Genomic DNA, 13062 nt, shown 5'->3' with positions numbered 1-13062 from the left:
CGATGGAATAATACGCCGATGTGTATTCGGGGATGAAGCCAGTCAAATCTTAAACTATTGCCACACAGGACCAACAGGAGGGCATTATGGGCCTCAACTTACCGCAAGAAAAGTCTATGACGCTGGATTCTATTGGCCTACAATTTTTAAAGATGCACACCTTCTTTGTAAATCCTGTGATGCTTGTCAATGGGCCGGAAAAATAAGTAAACGTGATGAAATGCCACAAAATGTCATTCAAGTATGTGAAGTATTTGACATTTGGGGTATTGACTTTATGGGTCAATTTCCAAAATCTCATAATAGTCTCTATATACTCGTTGCCATTGATTATGGATCTAAATGGGCGGAAGCACAAGCTCTCCCAACTAACGATGCACGAGTTGTAGTCAACTTCTTAAAATGTCTTTTTGCTAGGTTCCGAACACCGAAAGCTTTAATAAGTGATCGGGGTACTCATTTTTGTAACAATCAACTTGAGAAAGTTCTCAAAAGATATGGAGTAACTCATAAAATATCAACCGCTTATCATCCACAAACAAGTAGACAAGTTGAAAATACCAACCAAGCATTAAAACGTATTCTAGAGAAAACCGTAGGATCGAATCCTAAGGAATTGTCCATGAAATTGGAGGATGCACTCTAGGATTTTAGAACAGCCTACAAAACTCCAATTGGAACCACATCTTTTAAACTTGTTTACGGAAAAGCATGTCACCTTCCAGTAGAAATTGAGCACAAAGCATTTTGGGCTTTGAAGACATGTAATCTTGATTTACATGAAGCCGGACGTCTACGGTTAAGTTAATTAAACGAATTTGAAGAATTAAGACATGAAGCATATGAAAATTCATCAATCTATAAGGAAAGAACGAAGAAATGACATGATAAAAGAATCAGAAGTTCAAAAGAATTTAAAGAAGGAGACAGAGTTCTTCTTTTCAATTCACGATTCAAGCTATTTCCTGGAAAATTGAAATCAAGATGGTCTGGACCATTCATAGTTAAAAGAGTTTTCCCATATGGAACAGTAGAATTATTAAATTCAAATGGAATTGAATTTAAGGTTAATGGTCACAGAGTTAAACATTACATTGATAATCCAATGGAAGTTGAAGATGAAGTTAATCACAAATTCGACACCACAGCTAACTAAGTGTGGGAAGATTCGAATCTTTTTAGGGTAATATGTATTACTGTTAGAGTTAGATATTCTATTTTCATGTAGTTTCCGAGAATGGAATCCGAATGGTCTTTCCCTAGTAGACCCTAAAGAACTAGTCTTCTCCCTCCATTCTGAATTTTTATTTCTTTTAGGTTTTACATGATGAAGAATTCCTTTGATCTGAACCATGGTCTAATGCTACACGCTATGATTACTATACGTAATAATGACATACTTCCGAGTGAACTGGTATCATTCATAAGAGAAAAAATGGACGAAGTGAGAAAAGAACTCAGGAAAGATCATCATAAGACACATTTTGGTAAAGGAAAATTAAAATCCGCAATAAAAAGAAGAGCACGACACCTTGAAAGATGTCATAAATGTGGAAAATGGTCACACGAAGGTAAATGTTCGAACAATCAAACACATTCCAATACCGAGTTCGTTACTCTATGCAGAGAAGGACCGTTCATATGTTTAGAAGAAAAGTTATTGAAGAATCGAGGTTACACTTATGCAGCAATGGAGAACCAAATCGAACGACTCTCCTATGAGTCGGCTAAAGCAGGTCTCTGAGAATTCTATCTCACAGGTAAGTATGTACAGTTTTTATTTGTTTTTATTTATTGCTTTTAACCTTTTGATAATAAACGCTGAATCGTTCGCTATAAAGTATTAAATTGATATTCAATAAAATTAGGTATGCGAAACCAAAATTATTGATATCATACAAAAATTTATTACATCAATGCGAAATTTACCATTTATTCATAAGGTATAAATATATTTAATCAATCAATCCAAAATATTTTAAAAATTCGTCAGGAGTAAAACTAGGTAAAATAGCCAAAATTACTCTACCCAAAAGAGGGGCGTATATTTTTGATAATATTTGATTGATTAAAGTGGGATAAAAGACCAAAAAGATTTTTAATTTTTACCTTGTTTTTAAAAATAAATATATAAATATTAAATGATTAATGTAAATTTTTAAAATCAATATATTTAAGTTTTTAAATATTTTAAAAATTAATATTTTTTAATATAAGTTTGTAAAATTAATGTATAAAAAAATATTAATGATATTTATATGAATTTTTTATTTTATGCATTATAAAATTAAGTTTGGCGAGAATTTAAAAGAAAATTTTACTTTATATCATTAAGTTAAAAATATGATTTCTAAAATTCATCGTGATTTGAAGACTAGGTCGTTGAACCGAAATTGCTTTACCTAAGGGAGGGACGAGAAATTTTATTATCATTATTTTTAATCTTATTGAATTAAAGTATGCCAAAAAATTAAAAAAAAAATTCGCACTCGTGGAACTTGAAAAGGACACACATCCGCACTCGCGGAGTTTGAAAAACCCAGAAAGGGTTAACTGGTCGAACAGACCAGTCCCCAACACACCACACACAAAATTCTGCGAAAAACACACAAAAAACACTCTAAAAATCGCGATTTTTCACCGTTAATCATCAAATTTTTTGCTAAAATCATGTTGAGAAGGATCCTACCAAGAAGTTACTCAAGGAGATCGGTAATTTCTACATCTAAATACTCTTTAATTCGGATTTTTAGTGTTCTTGAATAAATTTACACCTATTTTGATTTTGATGATTTCTAGTTTAATTATGCTTAAATTGTTTGTGTATTATGCTTGTATAACCTATATTGATGCTATTTAACATGATTAGAAGCCTTAAACTTCAAATTTTGAGTAATTTAGGGTTTGTGTTCTTGAGCAAAATTGGGGCTGAATTTTGTTGTTAGTTTATACTAAATTTTGTTGTTAGTTTATACTAAATTGAGTAGTGTAACATGTTTAGGTTGCTAAATGATAAAAACTTTGATCCTAAACATGATTTTTGAATATTAAAATGGACTTTTTGAGTCAAAAATACATGAACTTGATTTAATTAATATGAATGCCATTTGGAACTCGTTTAATTGCTATAATGATTATTTTGACATGTTATTTGAGATAAAAGCTAAGGAATATTGTATACATTTTCATATATGTTTATTTGTAAAAGTATAGAATTGTTAATATTGTGAAAATGCATATAAAGTTTAATATGGATTAAACATGTCATTATGATTGTTTTGATTTATGATTTTGCTAACACTAATGCATATTTGGATGCATAAAAATTGTGTTTAATGTGTTTTGCAGACTGGAAGGGGTGAATCTTCATCCGCATCCCAGGCTCACAATGCTCCTCCTGAGAATGCAGAAGAATAGGAGATTAACGACCAATATAGACAAAATCTACCGCATCAATTCATTTCATACTCAAATATAGAATTGGCAGATTTACATCCTAATTTAAGGTTTGACCGACATTGGATAGATTATCCAAAATATCAGAGGAACTTGCACACCCTTCAGTCTAATGTTGTTGAAGTACCCAGAGTAATAGATTGGGAACTGTTAGAAACAGTGGGATTGGCCGATCCAATCAGAGAATTACTTACACAAAGGTATGGTAATTCTACTCTTAATGATTGGGAACGTTTGTTCAATATACGTAGGCGTGTATATAGAGAATGGTGTGTGGAATTATTATGTAGTGTTGAAATAAATGATCGGGTAGCTACCATAACCGATCGGAGTTTTATTAGATTTTTATTAGGAGGTGTGATGCACCATATGTCTCTACTAGACATGGCTCAGGCTTTATGTATATATACGCCTGAGGAACTAGCATCTACTGATTGTCAAAGGTTGATAGTTAATGGTAGGAGGGTTGATGAAAATTTTGATATGAATGGAATATGGAGTAGAATGACTAGACATAACCGATTTCGTGGGGGGAATAACTCTTATACTGATATTGATAGAGCTGAGCTAAGAGTAATCCATAGGTTCTTAGCAAACTCGATTACACAGCGAGGTAGGAACAAAGAGAAAGTAAATGAGAATGATTTATTTTATCTCATGTGTATTCGAGACCCACAGAGCACTGTGAGTATACCTTATTGTGTGGGTTATTATTTATCGGCTATGGTTAGCCGTATACAGCCTAATAGTATAATAGGAGGTGGTATCTTTGTTACTTTAATTGCTGAGTATCTCGGTGTCGATAGAAGTCAGGGGGGATTAATAATTGCAGCACCAGAACCTCATGATACAATTGGTTTGAAAGTATATCATGGTGCTAAGGTTTTAAAGAAACGACATAACGCTGCAGCACCATATGATGGCCATCATCCACAGGTCGAAAGAGATCAGCAGCAAGGTAATGCGGGAGGGGGGAATTAGATGACAGAAATGCAAATTTTTATAGCTCAACATGAGTATGAAATGGCTAGACAACGAGCATTTTAAGATTGGCAGTATCGTCAAAACCAAATCATAAGTCATTGTGCACACATAAATACAAACTACATTCCTACTCCAATGCCCGTATTTCCTCCTTTGACTATACAGACCCGACCACCGTACCCTACATATGACCCAGCTCAAGCATTCTACAGCACATACGGCTATGAATGGATTCCCTACTGGCACCATCCTCATCAACCCTAATTTTCTTTTATGCCTATTTTTATTTATTTGATAACTTGTAATTTTATACTTTTAATATTTCTTTTGATACTATAATAGTTTTTATAATTTTCTAACTTTTATTATTAGATTTTTAATAATTTTTGAATGTGGGGTGATATACCCAATTTCAAAAATATGTATATATATGTTTGTAGTCTATCTCATGTACAAAACAGGGTAAAACAGCGCACTTTCAAAGACTGGCATTAAGTTCAGCAAAAGCTACTAATTTTGATGACAAAACGAAAAACAAATGTGATGTAACAACAAGACGGAATGAACAAATGATATGCACCATTTATCATTCAACAAACAAACGCAAATATGTTTGGAAACTTTGGTAAAATTTAATTATTTTTCTACGCTAATCACCCTCAATAATTTAAATTGTACGGATTTCTTGTAAATGAGGGCATTGCAAGATCTTAAGTGTGGGAAGGGGTTAAATTCTTTCGGATTTTTAAAATTTTAAATTTAAACACTTGGTTACCATTAAAAATACTAGTAACGCAGTAGTTGTATTAGAATCTAGTGCTCTCTGATAATAAAGAACAGCCCTAGTCTTATATACTAACTACCCAATTCTAGTAAAAATTTTCAAAATTTTCAACTAAATGAACTCAAAATTATGTTTATACATATTTATGAACGATAAAACTAGGTGTTAACACCGAAATTATTGTTACCTCGGAAAGGACATAAATTGAGAAACAACCCAAAACGCTTGAATTCATTTAAAATGGAATAGAGGAAAATTAAAAGGCAAAGAAAGGAAAATAAAAGCCAAGTGTGGGAAAAATTTACCAAGTTATTTAGAACATATATCACATATTTTTGTATAAATAATTGAAGATACTTCTGTTTTGGACGATATTAATCAGTTTTACCCAGTTTATTGTAATATAAATGTAATATAAATATGTAAAGTCTTCCGAGAGAAAGAAATGTGCTTCTTGATTTAGTTCAGGAAGTTGTCGTCCAGACTAGTTGTAGAGTTTACGAAAAACCTTGAAAAGTTTTCTCGAAAATCAGCTGGAAATCCACGGACCTCAGCATCAAACAGGGTCGCCATGTGGTCAGACTTATCCTAACCATGAGAGGATCTGTCTCGTACAATGGGGGGCACCGTGAAAATTAGCTTATAAGACTAATGAATCAGATCTCCAGAAAGGATAATCTCCTTAAAGATCAAAAATCAGCTTTTAAGACTGATATTACTCAATCCTTGAGATTGAGCTTAAAGATTGAGAATTTAAACTCATGGAATTCGATGATATCTAAACTCGAGCTTGAACGAGAAAATATTTTGATCAAATTACAAACCGATTTTTTTTCTTTCTGAAAACCCTATTTTCAATGCGTTCATTACCATTGAACGTAAAATCCTAGGAATTCACCTGGAATTCATTAGGTCACCTGAACCAAATCGGGTGTCAACTGTAAGAACGGTGGTTGCATAGCATGGTCAAAGACAGGACCTTGTGCCAGACCGAAAAACTATAGGGTGATCTTTACTATTGCTCCTACCAAGGATAGTAATTGCATCCGACACGATATAGACCATAATCAAAAGCATGTCACGGGACATTGCCTTAACAGTTGCTTGTTCAACGCTTTCCTTTACAACCGGACAGTAGTTTACCAAAAGGTAATATACGGAGCAAGTATACTGGACATGTTGCTTTCCTAATATAAGGTTAGCAAGTGGGTGACACAAAACCGCAAGTTTTGAGCTAAAATTTTCAAATCTGAAACCCACTAAACCCACAAAAACAATTTGCAAAGACCGGTGAAGGGTTATTCCGGAAAACTTATCTAGGGTAAAGGCTAGATTAAATTTTTAAAAGATCAAATGTTTTCATAAAGATCCAATTTCCTAAAGGATCTAAATTTTTATAGTCATGTGGGACTGTAAACCACATCGTTACTACCATTATTCATACCGCTGTATTAAAATCACTGATGTACAAAGTGTGAAGAATAAAGAAGTGATTCTAGTAAAGCTATATTCAAGTTTTATATTGCTTGAGGACAAGCAACGCTCAAGTGTGGGAATATTTGATATTGCTAAAAACGAACATATATTTCATAGCATTATCCCTCAAGAAAGACAAGCTTTTAGTTGCAATTGTTCTATTTACAAGTGATATTCGTTTAAATATTAATGGGTGAAGACAAAAGACAGATTCGACGAATTGAAGACGCAAATGACCAAAAAGCTAAAAAGTACAAAGTACAATCCAAGTGGTTCAAATTATTGATGAGAAACGTCTAAAAATTACAATAGTACAAGCCGTGAAACACAAAGTACAAGATATTAAATCGTACAAAAAGGCGTTCGAAAATCCGGAACCGAGTCATGAACCAACTTTCAGCGCACGACGCAATGGACCAAAAATTACAAGTCAACTAATCACAAGAATATAATATAATATATAATTAATTATATATATTATTATATATTATAATTATACGCATCCCACATTTTGGATTTAATCTATGAGCTGTATTCCAGACCTCCGCACTCGCGGAGCTTTGATGAAGAAAACCTCCGCACTCGCGGAGCTCAATAGTGAAACGTGGGCCTATAAAAGGTCGCGCATTCTGATCGGCTCATTACCTCTTTTTCTATCTATCTATCTACGATATATTTATATTTATATTTTATAATTTTAATTTTAATTTAATTTTAATAATAATAAGGTTATAGTGGCGAATGTTTTAAGTTTGTAAGTCGAAATTCTGTCCGTGTAACGCTACGCTATTAATACTCATTGTAAGTTATGTTCAACCTTTTTAAATTAATGTCTAGTAGCTAAGTTATTATTATGCTTATTTAAATCAAAGTAATCATGATGTTGGACTAAATATTAAAGACGGGGTTATTGGGCTTTGTACCATAATTAGGGTTTGGACAAAAGACCGACACTTGTGGAAATTGGACTATGGACTATTAATGGGCTTTATATTTGTTTAACTGAATGATAGTTCGTTAATTTAATATAGAGATTTACAATTTGACGTATCTATAAATAACCATATACACTCGATCGGACACGATGGGCGGGATATTTATAAATACTAATAATCGTTCATTTAACTGGACACGGGAATGGTTTAATAGTCAATGGACTCATTAAAACAGGGGTGAATTATGTACAAGGACACTTGGCGTAATTGTTAACAAAGTATTAAAACTTTGAGTTACACGCAGTCGATATTCTGGTGTAATTATTAAACAAAGTATTAAGACCTTGTTACAGTTTAAGTCCCCAATTAGTTGAAATATTTGACTTCAGGTATAAGGATAATTTGATGAGGATACTCGCACTTTATATTTATGACTGATGGACTGTTATGGACAAAAACCAGATGGACATATCAAATAATCCAGGACAAAGGACAATTAACCCATGGTAATAAATGAAAATCAACACGTCAAACATCATGATTACGGAAGTTCAAATAAGCATAATTCCTTTATTTTATATCTTATCGCACTTTTAATTATCGTACTTTTTAATTATCGCAATTTTATTTATCGTCATTTAATTTATCGCACTTTAATTTATCGCACTTTAATTATTGTCATTTACTTTACGCTTTAAATTAAGTTATATTTATTTTTAATATTTTACATTAGGTTTTAATTGTAACTTAATTAATAAAATCGAAAAACCGGTCATTAAACGGTAAAAACCCCCCTTTTATAATAATAATAATACTACTTATATATATATATATATATATATATATATATATATATATATATATATATATATATATATATATATATTTACAATTATAGTTTAAAATAATTATAGCGTTAAACTTGGCTAGCTCCCTGTGGAACGAACCGGACTTACTAAAAACTACACTACTGTACGATTAGGTACACTGCCTATAAGTGTTGTAGCAAGGTTTAGGTATATCCAATTTATAAATAAATAAATAACTTGTGTAAAATTGTATCTTATTTAATAGTATTTCGCAATAAAAATATAACTATTTCGTACCCCTCTTCTTTAACATCATAATTCATCAACTAAGTCTGATGAGTCAAATAACATGGATGAAGATGCAGAATTTTCATCTGATGACGATAACTTTCCGGCCAAGAGTCCCGCAGTTTCGTCGGAAACTAATTCGAGGCGTAAGCAATGGGAAACCAAAGAGACTTTCTCGGAGAACTCCAATAAAATCAATTCACCTACAAAAGAGAATAACGGCTGTAATGATGAGGGGACAGACGTGGAAGCAATAAATGCCATTACTTTAGAAACAGACAAAATTGATAGGGTTAACGCTTCGATGGGCACGAGTAAACATATGGATACTGATGAGGTAATTAATGTGGAATCAACAAGTCCAACACATCACCATCAGGCCTGTGAGCCCAACAACCTTGATAGCCCACCAAGCTTTATTGGGATAAATCACAGTATAAACAATAGTGAGCCTGAAATCGCCAAGCCCATTAACAGCCCTATTTTAGAGCACACTAAGGAAGATCTGGGCCTCATTAATAATTTTAACTCACATGATCCATCTTGGTGCCCAAGTGCTATCCATTCAAAAGTGGATGACTTCAAAAAATCGGTCATCTCATCTTCACTTTCTCAACCTAGGGCAAAAGTGTCTGTAAGAAATCCTAATAAAGAATTACAATCTAAATGCAATTCGAGCGACACCTGGGGTAAGATTCATGAATGGCAGACCTCTTCCAAAATCATTAAAGCTAAAAGCATGGCGAGGAAAAAAGGAAAAGTACACGGCTCAATTGGTACCAAGAGAGTTCACGTCTGCTCGCTAGATGAATTGATGAAGACTAATTCACGTAGAAAGGTTAATTCAGAGACGGACGAAGATGGGGGATCAGAGACAAGCGTCAATCTCAGTGATTATGCAAAACTCCTTAGATTCAACTACGAGCAGGACCTATAGCTCTATCACGCCTTTGATAATCGAGTTTTCAGAATTATAGTCAATGAGGATCCTATCAGTAAATATTCGAGGGTTTAAACAGGACATGAAGGTTGATTGGTTCAAACGCATGATTTCTACCTCTAATCCTATCGTAGCCGCAGTTCAGGAAACCAAACACAAAAAGATCAAAGACTCGTGGGTTGAATACATGTGGAGAGCTCAGAATGTTGAATATGTTGCCAAACAAGCCGAAGGCAGGTCAGGGGGTCTAATTCTGATGTGGGATTGCAACGTTTTCAACGTTAACCAAGCGGTCGAAGGTGAATTTTTCATTGCGATTAAAGGTAAACTTTCCAATTTTGATACTGAAATTGCAATTGTTAATGTGTACGGGCCGCATAGTGATGTAAAAAAGAGAAGATTTTGGGCATGCCTGGACAATCTGATGAATATTGATAATATAGCGTGGGTGTTTTGAGGTGATTTTAATGAGGTAAGGGATGTATCAGAAAAGGAAAATACAAATTTTATGTCGAAAAGAGCTTTTATGTTTAATGAATATATTAATAATAATGGCCTTATTGAAATTCCCCTGCTTGGTCGAAAATTTACGCGAATAAGTGACGATGGCTCTCAATTCAGTAAATTAGATCGTTTTCTTGTGTCCAATAAATTTATGCAGATGTGGAATGAGCTTTCCATTATCGCTCTCAACCGAAAACTTTCTGACCATACACCGCTACTTCTTAGGAATGGGCAGTCCGATTTTGGTCCAAAGCCTATTAGGATTTTTGATGAATTGCTTGAGGCTGATGGGGTTGACGAAATTATTAAAGAAGCCTGGAATAAACCCGTTTCTAGTCACCAATTGGACACGGTCTTCAGACAAAACTCAAGAATGTGAAAGAAAGTTTGAAGGTCTGGTGTAAAAATTCATTCGAGTCACTTGATACTGAACTTCAACGGTTGTCAGATGACTGTAAAAACTGGGAAATTAAGGCCGAGGATGGCTCACTATTGTTAGATGAAAGAGCAAAATGGATTGAAAGTAGAGGTAAATGGGTCCAAAAAGATCGCGCCAAGCGTAGCATGCTTAAACAAAAAGCACGGGTAAAGTGGGCAACGGACGGAGATGAAAACTCTAGATTTTTCCATTCGATCATAGAGCAGAGGAATAATAAGAATAACATTCGAGGTTTACATATAGATGAAACATGGCAAGAAGACCCGAATCTCATCAAAGACGAAGTCCAAAGACACTTTAAGGCCTTTTATGAAGATCATGACAAAAAGGGTTTTTGCTTTAATGGTTTTGAAACTTCAAAGATATATGAGGAGGATGCAGATGGTTTAGAATTGCCTTTCAGTGAAGAAAAAGTTTGGAACGCTATTAAGGTTGTGGGATTTCCAAAGCTCCCGGGCCCGATGGTTTTAACTTTAAATTTTATAGAAAATTTTGGTGGCTCATTAAAACCGACTTGATGAATGCCATTAATTGGTTTTGGAGACTAGGGGAGATATCCAAGGGTTGCAACTCTTCCTTTATTACTCTTATTCCGAAGACAAAGGATCTGGCAAATCTTCGCGATTATCGACCTATAAGTCTCATTGGGAGCTACTATAAGATTATCTCTAAAATCCTTTCAAATCGACTTCGAGGTGTTGTAAACAAACTTGTAGGGCTTGAACAAAGTGCTATTGTGAAAGGAAGATCTATTTTAGATAGTATCCTGATAGCTAATAAACTTGTGGAAGATGTGAAAAGGAAAAAGTAGAAATGTTTCATATTTAAAGCCAACTTTGAGAAAGTGTTTGAGAGTGTTCGATGGAAGTTCTTAATCGATATAATGGGTTTTATGGGCTTCTGGGCAAAATGGAGAAAGTGGATAGATTCATGCTTTTGTTCGGCTTCAATCTCGGTCCTCGTCAACGGGTCACCCACAAGAGAGTTTCAAATACAAAAGGGTGTTCGTCAAGGTGATCCGTTATCACCTTACTTATTCATTATCGCTAGTGAAGGCCTTAATGTTTTAACAAAGATTGCGGTTAGAGATACGCTTGCAACGGGCGTTGAAATTAGTAAGGATAAAATTTGTATTTCACACTTACAGTTCACGGATGACACTATATTTTTTGGTGATTGGAGTAAAAGAAATGTGGCAAATGTTCATAAAACCATTATTTGCTTTGAAAAACTTTCTGGTTTGAAAATTAACTTGAGAAAATGCCTTTTGTTCGGTGTTGGGGTACCTTCTGAGGTTATTCATGCGTCGGCTCAGAGGCTTGGTTGTAAAGTAGGTTCGTTCCCGTGCACCTACCTTGGCATGCCTATCGGTCAAAACATGAACAAGAAGGATGCTTGGAGTTTGGTGATTAAAAAATTTAATAAGCGGTTATCGGTTTGGAAAGTGAGAACATTGTCGTTTGGGGGTCGTCTAACACTTATTAAATCAGTCCTTAGTAGTCTACCCTTGTATTACTTCTCCTTGTTTCGTGCACCCTCATCTGTCATCAATCTTCTCGAGAATATGCGACGTAATTTTTTTTGGGGCGGGTCGGGACACGAATCAAAACTAGCATTGGTTAAATGGGAATCTATTTTATTACCTTATAAAGAGGGCGGTTTAAACATTGGGACACTAAAAGCAAAAAATTGGGCTCTTTTGGGGAAATGGTGGTGGCGTTTTCGGATGGAAAACGAGGCACTTTGGGTTAAAATCATCAAAAGCATTTATGGGGGGGGGGGATGGGTCATTTTTGTACTAATTCTTTTGTGAAGCATCGTTCAGCATGGAGCAACATCATCAAGATAGGAGAAGTCATGAAAAAATAAGGTTTTGAGTTCGAAGACTGTTTTGAAAGAAATATTGGGGACGGCCGGGACATTCACTTTTGGGACGACTTTTGGGTGGGAAACTCTCGACTCAAGGATGCTTTCCCTAGGTTATACATGCTTGAAGCTGAGAAACCCGTAACAGCAAACTCAAGGGTGTCATTCGTCAATGGAATATGGAACTTCGCTTGGAATTGGTCGAGACCGTTTACAAGTAGGTTACATGGTGAACTTGAACTGCTCACTTCTTTAATCACGTCCAATGCAATACTACAGGAGGGTGACAGCAGGTTTTTGTTCAAACCGAAGCCGGGAGGCTGCTATGTTTCAAAAATAGTGGGTGATAAAATAGATGAATGCATTATCCCATGAGCATACGTGCATGATGAAACTATGCGTAATAATCTCATCCCGTAAAAAATAGGAATTTTCGTATGGAGAACGTTAAGGGGCAGAATCCCGGTTAAGTGCGAACTCGATAAGAGAGGCATCGACTTAGACTCATTGTTATGCACGATGTGTAACGAGGTGATCGAATCGGTGGACCACGCTATATTCTATTGTAAGATTGCAAAGGA

General features: G+C 34.7%; 1 protein-coding gene across 1 annotated transcript; it reads left to right on the top strand.

Moving 5' to 3' along the window:
• Positions 1-9712: 9712 nt before the first annotated feature.
• LOC139875360 (uncharacterized) lies at positions 9713-11133 on the top strand. The gene is made up of 3 exons (XM_071862699.1): positions 9713-10057; positions 10334-10468; positions 10537-11133. Exons 1-3 carry the CDS (start codon positions 9713-9715, stop codon positions 11131-11133), a joined length of 1077 nt encoding a protein of 358 aa, XP_071718800.1.
• Positions 11134-13062: the final 1929 nt, after the last annotated feature.

The sequence above is a fragment of the Rutidosis leptorrhynchoides genome, chromosome 11 (genome assembly GCF_046630445.1).
Source record: "Rutidosis leptorrhynchoides isolate AG116_Rl617_1_P2 chromosome 11, CSIRO_AGI_Rlap_v1, whole genome shotgun sequence".
NCBI lineage: Eukaryota > Viridiplantae > Streptophyta > Magnoliopsida > Asterales > Asteraceae > Rutidosis > Rutidosis leptorrhynchoides.
This window is presented reverse-complemented; position numbering and strand designations above follow the sequence as displayed.

What these genes read in the sequence shown, in the direction of transcription:
- LOC139875360 (XM_071862699.1), top strand. Translation starts at nt 9,713, where the DNA reads ATGAGGATCCTATCAGTAAATATTCGAGGGTTTAAACAGGACATGAAG. An exon ending in TGTACGGGCCGCATAGTGAT is followed by an intron (nt 10,058 to 10,333) that starts GTAAAAAAGAGA and finishes AAATTTATGCAG; the next exon opens with ATGTGGAATGAGCTTTCCAT. An exon ending in AATTGCTTGAGGCTGATGGG is followed by an intron (nt 10,469 to 10,536) that starts GTTGACGAAATT and finishes CACGGTCTTCAG; the next exon opens with ACAAAACTCAAGAATGTGAA.